General features: G+C 37.8%; 3 protein-coding genes across 6 annotated transcripts; all 3 read left to right on the top strand.

The window, feature by feature from the left end:
- Window positions 1-291: 291 nt before the first annotated feature.
- Window positions 292-3,798, top strand: mgat2 (alpha-1,6-mannosyl-glycoprotein 2-beta-N-acetylglucosaminyltransferase). 2 transcript variants are annotated; one of them, XM_026997854.3, is made up of 3 exons: window positions 296-449; window positions 809-872; window positions 2,035-3,798. In XM_026997854.3, exon 3 carries the CDS (start codon window positions 2,286-2,288, stop codon window positions 3,621-3,623), a length of 1,338 nt encoding a protein of 445 aa, XP_026853655.1. In that variant the 5' UTR covers window positions 296-449; window positions 809-872; window positions 2,035-2,285; the 3' UTR covers window positions 3,624-3,798. The 2 variants fall into 2 exon arrangements, with proteins under 2 accessions (XP_026853646.1, XP_026853655.1); XM_026997845.3 differs by lacking the exon at window positions 809-872 and having other exon boundaries at window positions 292-449.
- A 5,366-nt stretch (window positions 3,799-9,164) lies between these two features.
- Window positions 9,165-13,944, top strand: LOC113569657 (heat shock protein HSP 90-alpha 1). Its single transcript, XM_026997619.3, has 11 exons — window positions 9,165-9,459; window positions 10,325-10,477; window positions 10,764-11,130; window positions 11,232-11,365; window positions 11,495-11,794; window positions 11,887-12,052; window positions 12,207-12,397; window positions 12,488-12,635; window positions 12,742-13,010; window positions 13,102-13,435; window positions 13,566-13,944. Exons 2-11 carry the CDS (start codon window positions 10,325-10,327, stop codon window positions 13,673-13,675), a joined length of 2,172 nt encoding a protein of 723 aa, XP_026853420.3. The 5' UTR covers window positions 9,165-9,459; the 3' UTR covers window positions 13,676-13,944.
- A 102-nt stretch (window positions 13,945-14,046) lies between these two features.
- Window positions 14,047-20,498, top strand: hsp90aa1.2 (heat shock protein 90, alpha (cytosolic), class A member 1, tandem duplicate 2). 3 transcript variants are annotated; one of them, XM_026997539.3, is made up of 11 exons: window positions 14,047-14,167; window positions 15,654-15,803; window positions 15,939-16,305; window positions 16,556-16,689; window positions 16,854-17,171; window positions 17,315-17,480; window positions 18,195-18,385; window positions 18,719-18,866; window positions 18,983-19,251; window positions 19,332-19,665; window positions 19,780-20,498. In XM_026997539.3, the coding sequence occupies exons 1-11, from the start codon at window positions 14,165-14,167 to the stop codon at window positions 19,887-19,889; spliced, it is 2,190 nt and encodes a 729-aa protein (XP_026853340.1). In that variant the 5' UTR covers window positions 14,047-14,164; the 3' UTR covers window positions 19,890-20,498. The 3 variants fall into 3 exon arrangements, with proteins under 3 accessions (XP_026853340.1, XP_026853395.1, XP_026853409.1); XM_026997594.3 differs by having other exon boundaries at window positions 14,114-14,272; XM_026997608.3 differs by lacking the exon at window positions 14,047-14,167 and adding an exon at window positions 14,714-14,783.
- The last annotated feature ends 114 nt before the right edge of the window (window positions 20,499-20,612 follow it).

Here is a 20,612-nt window from a genome sequence, read left to right as displayed (position 1 = left end):
GTGAGATGAAGTAGGGCACAAATATAAATACAATACAAGACGTTGCCCAGCACAGCACATACATTTTATGCTGTGGAATTCTGAAGTAAATTTTAATTAACCTTGCCTAATGCTACGTTTTTCTTAAATATTAGGCATATTCTAGTAATCCCGTGTCCCAATGAGTGTATGCACGCTGAAATGTTAGTTCTGTATATTGAATTTGGACAAAAATGTAAGATAAGCAGGGACATCATTCCTGTCATAACACAGAAGCCCCCCCCATCCCGAGATGTAATGCATTATGGGACATACGTCGTCAGCGGTTCCAATTTTATGAATCTTATGTTCCAGCCAGCGCTCGCAAGCTGGAGGAACGCGAAGGTTGAAATGAAAATGGAAGAAAATTAATTTATAGGACTATGCTGCTACGTCTCTGGCTATGGCTGCAGTGCACGTCCACGTCAGCTGTAAGTAATTCGACAAAATGTATTTGCATACGAAAGCTTTCCAGTCGAACTGGTTGCGACACGTTTTCATTATTTTGGCCGGTTCATAACGGGCTAGTTAGCTAGGTTAGCTATCTAACCCTAACGTTGTAACTGCACATCTGGAACTACTAGCTAGTTAGCAAGCGGACTAACTAGATAGCTAACTAGCTAACGCTGTCTACCATAAATTCTTGAACAAGTCGTGTTACCGATATTGTTTCCTAGAGTAGCAGCAAAAACTGTGAAAAGCTACAACGAATTTAACGTTTGCGATGTAGCTAATATTGCTTTGGTAGTTAGCTAGATATCTATTTTTGCTAACGTCTGGCGTTCTGCAGCCCTTAGCTCACCAACCGATTAACGTGTCCTCGCAATCCCGTAGCGACAGCTGTCTCGCTCAAGGTACATTTTGTATTTCTAAATGATCAGTAGCCTATAATGTACAGACAATCCAAATTAGCATTAGCTACATATAATACTATTATACATACATTTATTTATGCAATGTAGAATGTATTTCTCGATTACTGTTGGACATATAGGTTAACGCTATTAGAGTTAGCTAGCTAGATAGCTAATACTGGTCAGTGTTTTTGCTCACCTGCAGAGCAGCGTAAAAGACAAGTGGCGCTGATCAATCAGGGTTGCATGTTATGCAGGTTGTACTTAAGACCACAAGATACCAACACAGCTTTTAGTTTTATGAAGCAATACTCTGGTAATATTAAAATGCACACTTTATCATTATCGCTTTGCTGTCAGTCAACCTCGTGAATGTTGATATTCTTGTTTTTTGCAGTCCTTTAACGAGGTCGGCTTTTTTCACTGATGGAAATGCCATCGAAAGTAGCATTTCAGGCTGGTGTAGCATATTCTTTTTCAACACCGTCGTAAAAAATCACTACAGTTAGCTAAATAATCTAGGATAATACTTTGATAGGTGATCGCAGTTGATTACTGTTGCTGATTTCTTGAGATAAGATGATGAACCCAAGAGCCAAGCTCAGATATTGCACTTCTTGCAAATTCTAGCTCTTGAGGCTGTATATATATGTATATACATATATGGGGTTGTATTTGTATGGTATGATTAATATTATACTACCAAAAGAGGAGCAGTTGATATACTGAAACAGTTATTGATGTTTTATTTAAAATAAAGCATATAGCCATGTCAGTACTATTCTTTAGGGTTGTTAACTTTGAGTCTAGAGTACAAAGCACACTTTGACACAACTATGATTTGAGATTTGCTAGTTGTTCTTTATGCATTTTATGAGGATAATAACTGAATTCAATAATATTTGCTGAAAGAAATCAAATGAAGTAGTTTCTTTGTGGGTCATGGTTATAAGTGAGGGTTGGCAATTTGGGTGTAGTCAAATTGTATTTATACTTAATAGTGAATAATGTAAATTGGCATAATTCTGTATATTAATGTATAATTGGCAATCAGTTAATACTTGAACTAATATGGAACCTTATTATTGATAAATTAAAAGGAAAATGTGAATTATTGAAAATTAGACTAATTTTATACATTTCTATTGTGTCTTTTCAACAGGTTGTAAGATGCAACTCTCCTGCCTCTAAGTAACATGCCTTATGGGATAATTCCTCTGCAAAATTGACTTCTCTTCATTACATTCCAGAAGTACAGAACCAGGGACAAAAGCTCAACTTTCCACAAACGTTTTCATAGCAAATCTGGAGCACACACTGATCTTGGATATAAAATCTGCCGTTCTTTGTGTTTGTTTTGCTTCTTTCTTTTGCTATAATTTATGCTATTGTCCCACTGGGTGACAGCTTATCATGAGATTCCGAATCTACAAGAGGAAAGTGGTAATACTGACTCTGGTGTTTGTAATTTGTGGATTTGCCTTTTGGAGTAGTGGGAAGCAAAAAAAAGGAAGTGCCCTTTTCCCCAAAGAAGCTGAGACTGTTAAAAGGAGCAGCAGTAGCAGCCAATCACAGGTCACTGTACCAGTAACTCAAAAACCAGTCAATGAAACACTTCCAGAAAAAGTTGTTCCTAAGCTTGAGGTGGATAATACTACTCTGGTATACCGGGGGATTGTATTCCAGCTCAACTTTGACCAGACCTTGAGAAACGAGGAGAAGTTCCGGTCTGTGCGACAGAAGGATGATCTAGTGGTAGTAGTTCAGGTCCACAACCGCCCAGAGTACCTGAGGCTGCTTGTAGATAGCTTGAGGAAGTCAAAAGGTATTGAGAATATCCTGCTTATATTCAGCCATGACTTCTGGTCCCCCGAGATCAACCAAGTAGTATCATCTATTGATTTCTGCCTTGTTCTCCAGATTTTCTTTCCTTTCAGCATCCAGCTCTACCCTCAAGAGTTTCCTGGGAATGACCCCAGAGACTGCCCCAGAGACATTTCCAAGAAAGACGCCTTAAAACTGGGTTGCATAAATGCAGAGTACCCAGACTCATTTGGCCACTACCGTGAGGCCAAATTCTCCCAAACAAAACACCACTGGTGGTGGAAGCTGCATTTTGTTTGGGACAGAGTCCGTGCATTAAAGGATCACAATGGACTGGTGTTGCTTATTGAGGAGGATCACTACTTGGCCCCAGACTTCTATCATCTTCTCAAGCTCATGACATCTTTGAAGTGGGAGCAGTGCGCTGATTGTGATATTCTTTCACTAGGGAGCTACGGGCACATTGGCTATGCCAGCAAAGCCAACAGGGTGGAGGTGAAGGCCTGGAAATCCACAGAGCACAACATGGGCATGGCCATGAATAGGGAGACATACCAGAAACTCATCCGGTGCACAGACACCTTCTGCACTTATGACGACTACAACTGGGACTGGTCCCTGCAGCACCTCACTGTGGCTTGCCTGCCCAGTTTCTGGAAGGTCATGGTTAGTGAAGCACCTCGCATCTTTCATGCTGGTGATTGTGGTATGCACCATAAGAAGTCAACTTGTATGCCCAACAGTCAGAAGACAAAGATAGAAAACATTTTACAGAGCAGCTCAAACCAGCTGTTTCCCAAAAAACTGCTCATCACAAAGAGATTGCCTGCATCAAGTGCTGGTGGAGAGGCCCCTCATGTTAAAAATGGAGGCTGGGGGGATATAAGGGACCATGAACTTTGCAAGAGCTATCTTCGATTACATTGACCTTCTTATCTTTGTTTGGTTGGTTGGTTTATTGGAATATTTTTTTTGTTTTTTGCATCCTCTAATGAAAGCCTTTACAAATTCTTAATGGACAATCTCTTTATATTGCCTGTTTTGTTGTAATGTTCCAAATAAAAAGGTATGCGGGGGTTTGGGTTTTGTGCTTGTCTTTTAAGCATTTGTGTTTTCAAGGTTTGTATTCTTTTTTGTTATTGATCAGGTATACAAAAACTAGCTCATGTATGACCAAAAAAGACATCCTGCTTATAGCGGTTTTCAAAATGCTTTCATGTGTAAATTTGATTACAAGATCACAATGGTATTGTTCTATTTATTGAACAAATGTGTCAATATCTATTTTTAAAGGAATTCTTTATGTGGCTAAGACACTAGTATATTCATAAACATACATATAACCTTTTTGTCACAATTAGAACATCTAACAGATGTATATCTAAGTTTGAAGTTTGACATTATGAAGGCATACAAGTTACTTTTTCATCTTTATAGTAGATATAAGTACATAGTTAAGCCTGAAATATTTCAGTCCCCTAGATTTTTTTTTTCCTTTTCTTCTTTGGCAATTAAATGAGGTCCTCTGAGACACCTGCCCCATTTACATGAGGTATAATTTAGCATTGAAACAGATCGTCATGTTCTAATAGTTCTACTGAAGTGTGAAACACCAGCCAATTACATGTCATTTAATAGATGTATAGGGCTAAGCTACAAGGAACCTTATCATGCTACTTATGCTTGTGTCTCATTGAGAGAATTAGTGCTTTAAATCTGCTCCTATGTGAGTCTTGGCACAGCAGAGGTTGTATTGATTTTGCTTCCCTCCCAAGATTCAGAGACTTCAGATGTCTTCACTAATTAGGCTGAGTCTAGTAAGATTTTTTTTTCAAAGTGTAAGATTGATCCATAGAGCAACTATTAACTATAACTAATTTGCATTCTTAGAATTTTTTTGTTATTTAAACATCTGCAGAGTGAGTATTTCATTAGTATTATTATGACATAAATAATATTACATATTGTGTCTCTGCTGTGCACATAATTTGTGTGCATTATTCTTAAATGTGATAGCCAATGTGACAATAGGAATGGCAGATTTGAGTGTTGTGTATTGCTGTAAATATTTTATTTATAGGATGCATTTTTGGTCTTAGCTAATTTATTTTGGTAACACTTGACATAATCTGGTATTGGCATCATAATATGAATGGTATGACATTCACTTTCCAGAGACACATTTTAGAGAACATATTTTTCATATAATCTTCTAAGAAATGCCTCCTGTTTGGAGAGCTAGAAATTATACTAAATATACATGTACATTTACCATTCACTATATTAGAAACATTTATTTCTTGTAGGTGTGCATTCAGAGAGAAACATTTGCTGGCATGTACAGTTTGTATTTTCTGTCCTCCATCTCTTCATTAATGGTTAGTTTCTGACAAATGGAATGGATGTTTTATTATGTTTTAGTGACATTAATGTGTTAAAGCCCAGTAATTCTCATACCAGTGCCACACCTGTTACCATGTCATGGCATAGAATGGCATCCCAAATAACTTAAATTTAACAGTGATTCTGCAGTCAGAAACTGACCAGGGATGAATAAGGTAGAGGGTCGTTGTGCATGTTAACACTAATTATGTAGACTTAAATTAAATGGCCAGTGAGAGTGTGATGTAGGTGTTTCTAATATAGTGGGTGCTGAGTGTGTGTTTTCTATGTGCAGTATTGGGTTTAATTAATTCACAACCTTCACTCTTCACTGCATCATTTCAATTGTTTCTCATGAATAATTAAATGCATGTGGCGGAAAGTCATACAGAAAGAATGACTTGAGTATCGCAGTATATTTTTCAACTGGATTTGTACATCCTCAGAAAATTAACTGCACTTTTGCTTATATTGGGGGTTATGCAGTTGATTTATATTTAACATAGTTAAGAATTCCCATTTTCCCTTGAGCAAGTCTGTGTAATTAGCAGATACAGAAATGGTGCAAGGTCCAGATTTTAGGAGGATTAATGAGAAACTTCAAATAGCATGCTGCATAATTACTCTGCTAATATTGTGTCTCAGCTAGATAAATAGTCTAAAAATGATATGATAAAAGATAAATGAAAAGGATAAGTGAAACCACCTGTCCAATGCTATGAATTTAATAGTCATTTTATTGATTAATAAAAAACATTTAACAGGAGTATAGCAAGGGCAGTTTCATGGGGAAGCACAAACAGCAGGACAGCATGTTTCATGTCATATAACCGGAAGACAGTCAGCAGAACAGAGGGAAAGGTAGAGCCACACACTTTATTTTCTTTGGTGGGATCAAAGAGGTTTTACCTATGCTTCACTCATAATTGTAGGTTAGTCTTTAGCAGTGTCTAATGTAAACAGTAAAAAGGATTTTTCCTTTTTTTTTTTTTTTTTTTTTTTTTTTTGCATTATTTCCTAAAAGTAATCTGCAATTTCATATTCAAAATACATATATTTTCATTCAGCTTCTAGTCATCTGTGATTTTTTAGAAAACTATACACTGCCAAATGCAAATTTAGTTCTATTTATTCTTCATGCGATCCCAAAGGTACAACTGTCCTGATGGTACTAATCGCCTGGTGTTGAGCTCTGATGACCCGATCCTGGTCTTGGAAGTCTTCATCGCTTCTACTAATCGCTACTGATTCTTCACAATCCTTTATTATGGTTATGTCAAAAGTAACAACACTAACCTATGACAGTTTATGGCCCCAGGCTATGACCATACAGTAAATGACTACTTGGACACATCATCATCCTCACCCACAGCCACAACAGGCCTCCAGCAGGCCACCTAAACAGCGTTTCATTATGCCATGGAGCATCATTTTACATTTATGACATTTAGCTAAAGCTTTTATCCAAAGCAACTTACAGTTTTCGACTGAATACAACTTGAGCAATTGAGGGTTAAGGGCATTGCTAAGAGGCTCAACAACCTGGAAGGGCTTAAACAGACAACCTTCCAATTACATGTCAAGCAAAGAACTTCTGGTCATTAGAGAAAGCAAGCACATTAAGCTAACCCTTTACCAACCATCCAGCAATAAAGAGGCTTTCATGCTAATTTGCTGCTATATGTAGAATATACTAGTGTATATAAATAAAAGCTAAAGAATCATCTCATAGCAAAGCTTACATGTTCAGAGTGTAGCTGGCAGCCAAGGGCATCAAGTAGTCTACACTCAGAGCATAATTATATGCCTTAAGAATTGGCTTGTTTCTTTGTAGGCCTAAATGATAATTTGATCTATAGACAACTGGAATGCCTTTGTTAAGATGCTTTTGGATTCTACAATTTGAATTGCAAGTAAATCAGTGATTATCAGAAGAAAAAAGCATTTTAACACAAACAAATAATAAATAACACAATACACATCTAAGGGACTTCTCTGTCTCGCTGGGATGTGAAGGGGTATTTCCGCACTATTTTCCAATGCTGTAACTGGCCATGCAACCAGTGTGCAAAATGATGCTTATTATACCCTGGCATTTCAATATTGTTCATTGCAACATAATTAGCATTCTCAACAGCAACAAGACTTAATTTTGAACCTCTGATCATGTTCACCTCCCAGAAAATGATTACCAATTTAAGTGGGTGTGTCAAAAGTGCAAAAGGTTAAATTAAAGTCATGCTATAGGCTAGATTTCCTTTGACAACCAAGGCTCCATAAACAGAAGTTTTACCAAGGGGGATTCACATTCTTGAAGAATTTACCTTATCAAAGGGAAGAACTCACCAAATAAAAATAAAAAAATTAACTAATCCTTTAAAGAGTTATGAGGAGGTAAGCAATCTATTTACATCCTTCAAACCTGTTTTCAATACCTAGTGGTTTGGTTTGATGCTTTAAGCTCTATGAATTTTCTGAAATGCCTGTGGGTAGAAGGAACTGATGGAGAGACTACAGAAACAGTGTGGCTGAATTGCTGGGTGGCCTCTGTTCAGCTCCATTATCATTAGCAGAACTGTTCGGGCAACATAACTAGATATGATTCATTTATCCCTGTTCCCCAAGTGTTGATAACAGTAGTGGTACATCCCATTGATTTTTGTCTCCCAGTGGCGATTGACGCATGCTTTGATATATAGCTAGAACCCATGGACTTGCCAGCTAACTTTAGTTTTATTTTGATGATAGACAATAATATTTACAGAACCAAAGAGGAAAACGTATTTGAGGAACACTTCTGAGTGTAAATATTCTAACTTACTCCAGCTACAATCATTTGTGAAAATAAACTCTATAGGCTTATGTCAGTGTGTGTATATATATATATATATATATATATATATATATATATATATATATATATATATATATATATGAATATATGAATTTTTAAAATCCCCCCCGCCCCCAAGTTAGAGGTAACGTGGGTAAAGTCAATTGTCCTAAAGCCAACTGTCCTCATCTGAGGAGGTAAAACATAAGCAATACATTATGAGTTGGTTCTAAATGAAACACCCTGAATTCAAAATTTATATTAATAAACAGATTTCAAGATTTAACATGGTACTATGAACAAATTCAATGAATTAACAGAATTAATGAAAGTTAAGACACAGAGACATCAGGTAACAATGGTGCCAAACTTTTTAAAGAGGCCGTTTGCATGCATTAGCCTAGAATTTTTATGCCAAAGCCTTTTGCATTGAAATTAGGTGATCGTTTCTAGAACACTGGCGAAGTCCTGGAAGCAACAGGAAATCAACAACGCGGTTTATCTAAGGCAAGCTCCTAAGTAACAGCACAGTGCCACCTTCTGGTCTATAAAAAAAACGTGCGTTAAAGCACTAAAAATCCTTAGAATATAGCGAACATCCTTCAAACATCTGTAGTATATGGTCATAGCATGCCTCAGTAAATTCCATTTGGTTTATAGTTATGTTTAGGCTTTAATAATCAGAAACAGTTTATTGATCAGATACTCTAACACGGAAATGTATGTCAGACAAACTGTTTTGGTTATTACTGTATTGTCATAATCAAAAAGTGAAAAATGAAAGAATAGTCATAGACTGACTGTTCACTGATAATATTTTTTGCATTAGAAAAAGTTTAAAGATTCTTCTGTTTCATTTACTTTAACCTTTGCTAACCATTTTGATCATTCACCTATCTCGTAAAAAGCCAAATGTAGCTATGAATATGTGCTGACATTTTTTAAGTGTGCTTAGACAAGGTTTAGTGCACAATTAGAATGCATGACTCCTTCAATTATATTTCAGTAAAACCAATTTGAGGAAAACAGTACTACACTGACCAATCTGAAATTATATATCTATAGTGATGTGCTTAAAATATCTGTACAGTCTGTACTGTGAATAACAGCACATTTAGCCACTAGTGAAAATTTGCAGAAGATTAGACTCCTATAGCCAATAGGATGCTGTCGTTGTGTCGTTGAGAGGAAAGAACCGCACCAAGCTATGACGCTGACAGACCCATATGCCACTGGCAATCCGGAAGGTTCTCACTGTGATTGACACACACCACTTGTGACTCCTTGACCCTAAAAGGACAAATGGTGCATGGACATAGACCACCACCTTCCAAACCCCCGCTCGCAAATGCATATACACTGTCCACCGTAGTGGATCTTCCTTCTGGAACCTTCTGAATGGGAGCTTCGAGAATCTTGACCTCCAAGTATAAAAAGACTGAAGCAGGCCTACTGCTTGACAGATTCAACAGAACTGCAGAGAGCACAGCTCAACACACAAGACAAGAAAATTAGATTGTATAGAGAACATATAGAAAACACTTGAAGGTAAGAGGCTTGTTAAACCACTGCTTGTTAAACCACTGCTACTTTTTTTATGAGGTTTTGAGAAATGTTGCACTAAATGTTTGCCTTGTGATTCTCTTAGAAAATTTAACATTCAAGCCATAGACATTCCTAGGCAGTCTTACTGGTAATCATAGGCATTATTTTCTAAGTCTCACTGGTAATCACTTAAACTCTGAATTAGAAATGCTGTAAATAGGATGACCCATTGTAATTCTTAAAATCACACATTGCATTCAAGATATTTTCAAAAACTAATTCAAAATCTTTTATATCCTATAAACAAAAGATTCATTAGCAAGAGAAAACATGCTTGCATCTTTCATGAATAGCTCCATGATAGAAGGTTAGTTAGAGAGCACATGGCAGAGGTCTTGACAAAGAGCATGGCAGCTGCACGCAGTACTATGAAACATGAGTAAGACAAATTAGGTCAGCAGACTAGCAGGGATAACTTAAACCAAATTATAATTTTATGATTGAATGCAGAACTTGACACTCTTCCAATTCAAAAATTAACAGGTGAAAATATATGTGCAGCTGGAATCCATTTGCATGCCTCCTTAGCCTACTTATGAAAGCTCATGCCTTCCCATGCCTTTTGATTAAAAAAAACAAAAAACAAAAAACGAATTACTTGGGGAAACAATAAACTACCTATAAACTAACTATGAAATAGTTACTTTTGTTTTCAATTTTACATAATCTTTTTGGCTTGATCTCAGTAGCACCCAAAATAGATTATCTTAAATATCAGTTATAATAAATTTTCTCATGACCTTAAGTAAAATAAAAGGATGAAAAAGTTGTTTTTAAAAAATTGTTTTTTTTTCATCTTTTAACATAGATGCCTGAGAAAGCTGCCCAGCCGATGATGGAAGAGGAGGTAGAAACATTTGCCTTTCAGGCTGAGATTGCTCAGCTGATGTCTCTAATCATCAACACTTTCTACTCCAACAAGGAAATCTTCCTCAGGGAGCTCATCTCCAACTCCTCAGATGTAAGTTCATCATTTGAGGTTGGATAACAATTTGGAGATATGAAGAAGGGAGACCGGGAACAAAACCAATTTGAAGCTATTTTTTATATGACAGTTTTTGTATTAATTACATTTTTATTTATCTATTGCTTTTAACATAGTCTCAGAGTAGCCTTACAGGAACCAGAGCAAGCTAAAGGTGACAGTGGCAAGGAAAAGAAAACCTTGGTTGAAGCAAGATCCACTCAAAAGGGGACCTATCCTTAATTAAACACATATTTATTTTGGTTTTACCCTGTTTCTACAGGCTTTGGACAAGATCAGATATGAGAGTTTGACAGATCCAAGTAAACTTGAGTCCTGCAAGGATCTTAAGATTGATATAATTCCTGACCAGAAGAGCCGTACCCTGACCATCATTGATACTGGCATTGGCATGACAAAGGCTGATCTCATCAACAATCTGGGCACCATTGCCAAGTCTGGAACAAAGGCCTTCATGGAGGCTCTGCAGGCTGGAGCTGACATCTCTATGATTGGGCAGTTTGGTGTGGGTTTTTACTCAGCATACCTGGTAGCTGAGAAAGTCACAGTCATCACCAAACACAACGATGATGAGCAGTATATCTGGGAGTCTGCAGCTGGGGGTTCCTTTACAGTGAGGCCTGACTATGGTAGGACATCAAAAAGAATATCTGACATAGAATATAACTGTGTTTAAGAACTCTACTGTTTCAAAATGTAAAATTATATTGTCTGTGGTTGGGATTCGCAGGTGACCCTCTTGGTCGTGGCACAAAGGTGATTCTTCACCTGAAGGAAGACCAGTCTGAATACACCGAAGAGAAGCGCATCAAAGAAGTTGTTAAAAAACACTCTCAATTCATTGGCTATCCAATCACTCTCTTTGTGAGTGTTTATACAGGTTTTGAAATTTCTAGGAACACCTCTTTTGTTTAAAGAAAATTCTACACCTTCATGTTTTGTATAGTTATAATGTAAGCATTTTCCTTTCCTTTTCCTATCATTTTTGTATAGATTGAGAAGCAAAGAGAAAAGGAGGTGGACCTGGATGAGGGCGAGAAGGAGGAGGAGGCAGCAGCGGGCGAGGAGAAAGACAAGCCTGAGATTGAGGACGTGGGATCTGATGAGGACGAGGACAGCAATGATGGCAAAAACAAGAGGAAGAAGAAGATCAAGGAAAAGTACATTGATGCCCAAGAGCTGAACAAGACTAAACCCATCTGGACACGTAACCCTGATGACATCACCAATGAGGAGTATGGTGAATTCTACAAAAGCCTTACCAATGATTGGGAGGATCACCTAGCAGTAAAGGTTAGAATAAATATCAGCATAAATATCATTCTTTGCATTGTTTCTGGTAATAACTGACTAACTAAGACTAATGAATGAACTTTCTAATACAGCACTTCTCAGTAGAGGGCCAGTTGGAGTTCCGTGCTTTGCTGTTTGTCCCTAGAAGGGCAGCTTTTGACCTCTTTGAGAACAAAAAGAGGAAAAACAACATCAAACTGTATGTTCGCAGAGTCTTCATTATGGATAACTGTGAGGAGCTAATGCCTGAATATCTTAGTAAGTGTGCTAATATACCTCTGGTTACTGTGTTATAACTATACATTTGGATAACAGACACCCAAATCATATATTTATTTTACTTTCAAATTTATATTGGGAAATACATTTCTGAATTAACATTGCCTAATTAATTTATATTTTATCTAATAAGATTTCATAAAGGGAGTGGTTGACTCAGAGGATTTGCCCCTAAACATCTCCAGAGAGATGCTGCAACAGAGCAAGATCCTCAAAGTCATCCGAAAGAATTTGGTCAAGAAGTGCCTTGAGCTCTTCACTGAAATAGCTGAGGACAAGGACAACTACAAAAAGTTCTACGAGCAGTTCTCCAAAAACATCAAGGTAGATATGCATTACTGATTCAAAATGAGCACACAGAGCAACCCTACAGAGATATATCAGAATTGGTCCATGTTTTCTGTTCTATTCCAGCTTGGTATCCATGAGGATTCTCAGAACCGCAAGAAGCTCTCTGAGCTTTTGCGGTACTATACCTCCAGTTCTGCAGATGAGATGGTGTCTCTCAAGGACTATGTGTCTCGGATGAAGGACAACCAGAAGCACATCTACTATATTACCGGTTAGTAGCTTTACATTATCTCATGGGTGTAAATGGGTGTATATCAAATAAACACTCCATCTTAAATACCAGTTAATTTAAACACAACTCTATCTGTTCCTCAAAGGTGAGACAAAAGAACAAGTAGCCAACTCAGCTTTTGTGGAACGTCTGCGCAAAGCAGGTCTTGAGGTGATCTATATGATTGAACCCATCGATGAGTACTGTGTTCAGCAGCTGAAAGAATATGATGGAAAAAACCTGGTGTCAGTCACAAAGGAGGGTCTGGAGCTCCCTGAAGATGAAGAGGAGAAGAAAAAGCAGGAAGAGCTAAAAACTACATTTGAAAATCTTTGTAAAATCATGAAGGACATACTGGACAAAAAGATTGAGAAGGTAAAAGCATCCCTCATGAGTAAAAAACCTATTCAACAGACCTCATTATGTAACTTAAACTGTTATTATAACACATTTTTCCCCCAAAAAGGTTGTTGTGTCAAATCGCTTGGTTGCATCCCCTTGCTGCATTGTGACCAGTACATATGGCTGGACAGCCAACATGGAGAGAATAATGAAGTCTCAAGCTCTAAGGGACAACTCTACCATGGGATACATGACTGCCAAGAAGCACCTAGAGATAAACCCTCTGCACCCTATTATCGAGACCCTTAGAGAGAAAGCAGAGGCGGACAAAAATGACAAAGCTGTGAAAGACCTTGTGATTTTACTATTTGAGACTGCCCTATTATCTTCTGGGTTTACCTTGGAGGACCCACAAACACATGCTAATCGCATCTACAGAATGATTAAACTTGGTCTTGGTAAGTTAAAATTAAATACACACATGACACTCAAGCATATGCATATAACTAAAACAAACTAGGAAGTATATTAAAGTATCATTTACAAGAGAAAGTCATATTTTCCAATGTTAATTCTGCTTTTTTGCAGGCATTGATGATGACGATTCAGCTGTTGAAGATGTTATTCGGTCGAGTGAGGAAGATATGCCTGTTCTTGAGGGTGACGACGACACTTCTAGAATGGAGGAAGTTGATTAAGATTTTGAATAGGCCAGCAAATAGCACAAAATGTATTTAGTCCTTTTGAACCATTTTTTTAAACTTTACTTTTTACCATTCTAATTAGTAGCAGTTAATGCCTTAGTGCTAATCAATATACAGATGGCCTGTTGATTTTCTGCTTTTTAAATTTTACTTTTGTTTCAATCATTTTTGTGCTTGTTTGACAATAATCGGAAAATATAATTGTCTGATGTTTTTAACCATAAAAACAAACGTATTTATAATAAAATATTATTTATAAAAGATCTCTAGTTACATTTCAATAAAATGCATTCCTGCAAAATCAACTAGTTAACAAAAATCACACCCGCCTTTCTTAACCGATTCACACACCATAAGTCCCTCCCCGCGCATACAACAAGGCACATTGGGAAGATTCGAGAGGTTTCTGGAACATGAGAGTTCTCGAACACTCTGAGGCCAGACGTATATAAAGCAGCTCACGGTTTTCGTCAGTTATCCTGCATGGTAAGGAGGTGTAAGCTTATCTGCGACTGTCAATTTTCTGTTGAGATTAATATAGCTAAAGGCTTTTTCCCTTAAGTAGCTACACGACCTCGATGATCAGTTAAGGTAAGCAGCTAGATAGTGAGGTTTGGTCTTTAAGTGACAGCTAAAGTAACAGACATTTTATAAATTAATTCTGTTGGATAGGCAACTTGGCTTAACGTTAACTAACTAACGCTAATGATTGTTGTTATCTAGCTAGCTAACTACTTTCAAGACATAATTGTACAAACTACAAGTTTGTTAGTTATTGTAAGCTATAGCTTATTTAACCTATTTAGTTGAAGAGTTACTTCAACTAAAAATCCTACAAGATAGCTATAATTCAACTAACCCAGCTAGCTAATCCTAGTCATAAAACTCCTCGTCACTAGCTGTCAGTTTAGGAGGTTTTAGATGGCATAGCTATCGCTAACTAGCTAGCGGTTAGCTAGAGTGCGCTTGTCGGCCAACCAATCAGATGGCTAGGTTACCTTTGCTTGAATGAGCACGGTCTCAGCAGTACACGGCGAAGAATGAATATAGATAGCGGTTAGCTAATGCATACCTGGATCTGAGTCGGCGTTAAACCAGCAAGGTAGCCTCGCTAGCGTTATCCAAGATTGGAAACCTAGCAAGCTCAAGTAGCTAGTCTGTCACTTCCGAAAAGCGCTAGCTAGCGTTAGCTAACCTAACCTATTAAATGATATGTGGTGACGTTTGATGTCTTCTCTAGGCAGGAATACTAGATTGAAGGCGCTTCACTGTAAATTAGCTAGCTGGCTATCATATAGTGTTCCGTTGCTTCTGTAATCTCGCACGATATAATTTGATCGATTTTAAGTGTTAACAGTTCAGCGTGATTAGCTCTTTAATTATGTGTGTGCGGCGCACATTGGTTTACTGTGGCGAGGTTAGTAGGTTCTAGAAGGTTGTTTTTAATCGCGGAAACCAGCAGGTGGCGCATATGCCCGAGAAACGCAACTATGTGCTATAAGATTTTTTCGGAAAATTATGAATCGTGTGTGTGTATGTATGTATGTATGTATGTATGTATGTATGTATATATATATGTATATATATGTGTATATATGTATATATATATATATATATATATATATATATATATATATATATATATATATATATATATATATATTAGCTAGCAGCTTATCATTTAACAGTTGTATTAATAACAATCGGTGGGACTTTGACCTAAATAAACGCAAAAAAAAAAAAGGTTTTTAAATTATGTAACGCTAGGTAGAATACACCCAAAAAGAGTTAAAGGTATTCTTTATTGCCTGAGTGCAGTGCATTAGTTCTTGAGGCACTGTGAACACTAACATTTGTGTTGAAGCCTTCTATTTTTTTTAATTTAAAAAACGTGCAATTCAGTGAAAAATCAGGTGGAGTTTCCTTCATCTGTACACATAGTCCTTACACTGGTCTCATGTGTCTTCTGCAGATGCCTGAAGCACATGACACACCAATGGAGGAAGAGACTGAGACCTTTGCCTTCCAGGCAGAAATTGCCCAGCTGATGTCTCTGATCATCAACACTTTCTATTCAAACAAGGAGATCTTTCTCAGGGAGCTTATTTCAAATTCTTCAGACGTAAGTAATGATCTAAATGCAGTACGTTGCTTACGATTATACTTGTACATCAGCTATTAATAGGGGTAGTGTAGTTGGTGATTTAGATTTAATGTGCATTTCAGTTTTTATTCAGTGCTTTGTTTATTAATTAAGGCTTTGGACAAAATCCGATATGAAAGTCTGACTGACCCAAGTAAGCTGGACTCAGGAAAAGACCTCAAAATTGAAATTATTCCCAACAAAGAGGAGCGTACCCTGACCATCATTGATACTGGCATTGGCATGACAAAGGCTGATCTCATCAACAATCTGGGCACCATTGCCAAGTCTGGAACAAAGGCCTTCATGGAGGCTCTACAGGCTGGAGCTGACATCTCTATGATTGGGCAGTTTGGTGTGGGTTTTTACTCAGCATACCTGGTAGCTGAGAAAGTCACAGTCATCACCAAACACAACGATGATGAGCAGTATGCTTGGGAGTCTTCCGCTGGAGGATCATTCACAGTGAAAGTGGATAACTGTAAGTGCTAATAGTGCTAAGTACTAATAACTGTAAGTGCTTTGAGACATACATTTAAAAATGTTCTTTGCGATACAGTTTTTATTTTTCATTTCGGATTATTTTTGACCTGAAGACTTTTTTTCTAAATTGTTTTAATTCTAAATTCCAGGTTGAAAGTGAAATTTACTACTCTGTATAGGTTTATTACTGGTTTATTGCAATCTTGGGTTCCATTGTCATGTTACTAAACCTTCATTTTGTCCTTCAGCTGAACCAGTTAAACGTGGCACAAAAGTGGTCCTGCATTTGAAAGAGGATCAGACCGAATACATTGAAGAGAGGCGAATTAAGGAGATTGTGAAAAAGCATTCACAGTTCATTGGCTACCCCATCACTCTTTATGTGAGTAGCCCTTGCAATTTAATGTTTCCTAATATTTCTAAAGTTTCTGCGCCTCATTGGTTATCTATTGTCACTGATGGTATGAGAACTTTAAATACGTTTGTGCTAGGTTTTTCTGTTTGGGTGATTCAGTATACTTATCCTACTCAATTTTCTGACTGAAGGTGGAGAAAGAGCGCGACAAGGAGGTGAGTGACGATGATGAGGCCGAAGACGAAAAGGAGAAAGAAAAAGATGAAGTAGAAAAAGATGAAGATAAGCCAGAAATTGAGGATGTTGGTTCAGATGAAGATGAAGACCATGACAAGAGCTCTGACAAGAAGAAGAAGAAGAAGAAAATCAAGGAGAAGTTCATTGACCAGGAAGAGCTCAATAAGACCAAGCCCCTGTGGACCCGCAACCCTGATGACATTACTAATGAAGAGTATGGAGAGTTCTACAAGAGTCTGACAAATGATTGGGAAGATCACCTTGCTGTTAAGGTTAGTCCACAAAATGGACCTTTACCTTCAAGAGGAGTTCATTAAGCACCTGTTAAGTGTGTTGGTTGAAAAGTAGCATCACGGTCTTATGGAATGTTATGAACTTCAGCTATGACCAGTAATTATATGTTGTCTCTTCATAGCACTTCTCTGTGGAGGGGCAGCTGGAGTTCCGTGCACTGCTTTTTGTTCCTCGCAGAGCTCCATTTGATCTCTTTGAGAATAAGAAAAAGAAGAACAACATAAAGCTGTATGTGCGCAGAGTCTTTATCATGGACAACTGTGATGAACTTATTCCAGAATATCTCAGTAAGTTCATATTTTTTGCAAATTTTTAACTATTTGAATGTGGGAGCACAAATGGTATTAAGAGGACCAAGCACCCCATAAGATTTAATTAATACACTGCCTGGTTAAAAAAAATCTAACACACTAATACACAGCTGTTTAGTCCCAATCCTTTGAGTTCCCTTCACATTGGGCATGTGGAAATGCTCTTACTTTCACTATTAAATATATCCCTGAGTTCTACTGTCTGTTTTTCTACGATTTGATTTCATCGCACGTTTAGTGATCAGCGTTCACGATCATTCAAGATTTTTTTCCGACCACATTCCTTCCTCAAAGATGGTTTCCCCACTGTCCTTCAACTTTTTAATAATGCGTTATACAGTTCTTAACCCGATTTTTAGTAGTTTCAGCCATCTCCATAGATGTTCTCTCTGCTTGATGCATGCCAATAATTTTGACCCTTCTGAAATGGATTAAAATCATTTCCACGACCACAGGATGTGTCTTTCAACATGGTTGTTTAGAAAATAAGAAGCTATTCACTGCATCAGTTAGGGTTAAATAACTTGTTGCCAGCTGAAACATAATCACCCATGCAGTAATTATCCAATGGGAGGCTCTTGCCTATTTGCTTAGTTAAATCTAGATGGTGACTGTTAGGCAGTGTAAATAACTACAGTGCACCTGTTACTTGAAACTTGTATTGAATCTAAAATCTCATGTTTCTTTTAGATTTCATAAAAGGAGTGGTGGACTCTGAGGATTTGCCTCTGAACATCTCCAGAGAGATGCTGCAACAGAGCAAGATCCTCAAAGTCATCCGAAAGAATCTGGTTAAGAAGTGTCTTGAGCTCTTCACTGAACTTGCTGAGGACAAGGACAACTACAAAAAGTATTATGAACAGTTCTCTAAGAATATCAAGGTAATGTTTATATAAAACTTGTCACTGGGAGGTGGATTTTGCCAACACCTGATGCAAATTCACTGCATCAGAGCCATCATTAGCTGTGCTTTTTGTCAAGGTATTTGCTAGGTGTGGTTGCAAGGGAAACACTAATCTATAGAGTGCTCTTAGAAAATATTACCATACACCCCACTAACTGCATGTTATTGGCTTGGCACCTGTTCTCCATTTTGATCCCCTAAAACTGACTACAATTGCTTTAACTGCAATCCATCCCCATAATACACATTTGAAAGTGGTTAAAGGAAAAACATTTTGTATTCAAGTTTTGTACTGTTTCATCCCCAATAGCTTGGTATCCATGAGGACTCTCAGAACAGAAAAAAACTGTCTGAACTGCTGCGTTACTACACTTCGGCTTCTGGTGATGAGATGGTGTCCCTTAAAGATTATGTGACCCGCATGAAGGACACCCAGAAGCACATCTACTACATCACCGGTAAGTACTCCAACTAAGTTTAATGACACTATATATAGCTTTCAGTGCTATGAGCTTTTTGTGGACATGCAGGAAACGTTTGTAAACTTATTAATATTGGTGTGTGCTTGTTTCAGGTGAGACCAAAGATCAGGTAGCAAACTCTGCCTTTGTGGAACGCCTACGCAAGGCTGGTCTGGAGGTGATTTACATGATTGAGCCGATTGATGAGTACTGTGTTCAGCAGTTGAAGGAATTTGAAGGCAAGAACCTAGTGTCGGTGACCAAGGAGGGTCTGGAACTCCCAGAGGATGAGGAAGAAAAGAAGAAGCAGGAAGAGAAGAAGTCACAGTTTGAAAATCTGTGCAAAATCATGAAAGACATTCTTGAAAAGAAGGTTGAGAAGGTGAGAGGAATGGTTGAGAAGTAACTGAAAAACTTGGGTCATGACCAAACCCCTGACGGCTTAACTCGTCTCTTTTCTAGGTTACTGTCTCAAACCGTCTGGTGTCCTCCCCCTGCTGTATTGTTACTAGCACATATGGCTGGACAGCCAATATGGAGAGGATTATGAAGGCCCAGGCTCTAAGGGACAACTCCACCATGGGCTACATGGCTGCTAAGAAGCACCTAGAGATTAACCCTGATCACCCTATAATTGAAACCCTTAGGCAGAAAGCAGAGGCTGACAAGAATGACAAATCTGTGAAGGATCTGGTCATCCTGCTATTTGAGACAGCACTGCTGTCCTCTGGGTTCACACTCGATGACCCTCAGACACACTCTAACCGCATCTACAGGATGATCAAGTTGGGCTTGGGTAAGTAGAAGTCCATTTTGAAAGCACGGTTGGTTTAAATGCCAACGATGCAGAATTTGGAACATGAATAAAGTTAAAGATCAGACTGTCAAAGCCATAACATTCTTGTTTCAGGCATTGATGAAGATGACTTGTCCATTGAAGAACCAACCTCTGCTCCAGTTGAGGACATGCCTCCCTTGGAAGGGGATGATGACACATCCCGCATGGAGGAAGTTGACTAAAGTCAGTTATACAAATCTACAGGGTTTTAATGGGTGGGATTGGCTTGCACTTGGGTGGCTACAGTGAGATCAGAGTATACTGTGTGTGGCCTTTGGAAAAGATGTGATTTCTTATGTCAATAGACGCATGCATCTATTAGTAAGATTGTATGTATCCAAAGAAGTAATGGCTAGTGTACAGTTTTCCAGACACCAAATGTAGTCTTGAATTAAAGATATATCTCGTTTAATATTGGGCTAGACATAACCTGTCTGGAAATCCACCTCAAATGTATAAAGGATAAGCTAGTGATGGCTACACCAGGAATTTATATATGGGGAAGGGAGAGTTGTCATTCATGTCTTTATGCAGTCATACCTGGCTATGTACATGGGTGCAGATAGAGCCCACTTGATGTTGATACTGGTCATCCAGGTCTTTTTGTTATACAGATCTATTCCCATACTATTCCATTGGCATCCTCTTTTTATTTAAGTGCATATGCACTTTTGTATTTATTTACATTCCACTTTTTTTTTATGTAATAACTTTGTTGTGCATCTTTAAAACCTTAAACCTGATATTGTAACTTAATGGTTGAACATGAAAATAAAGTTTGCCACACTACATCATTTGTGCTTGGCTTGAATTCCTACACAATGCATTCTTAATTTTTAAATCAAACTACTGAAAATAAACCCCCATTTTCAATACTTCACTGCTACTTTTGTTGCAGCACCTTG

This window comes from Electrophorus electricus, chromosome 7 (assembly GCF_041902795.1).
Source record: "Electrophorus electricus isolate QZ-2024a chromosome 7, ASM4190279v1, whole genome shotgun sequence".
NCBI lineage: Eukaryota > Metazoa > Chordata > Actinopteri > Gymnotiformes > Gymnotidae > Electrophorus > Electrophorus electricus.
Note: the sequence above shows the minus strand (reverse complement) of the source record. Positions and strands in the feature narration are given on the sequence as shown.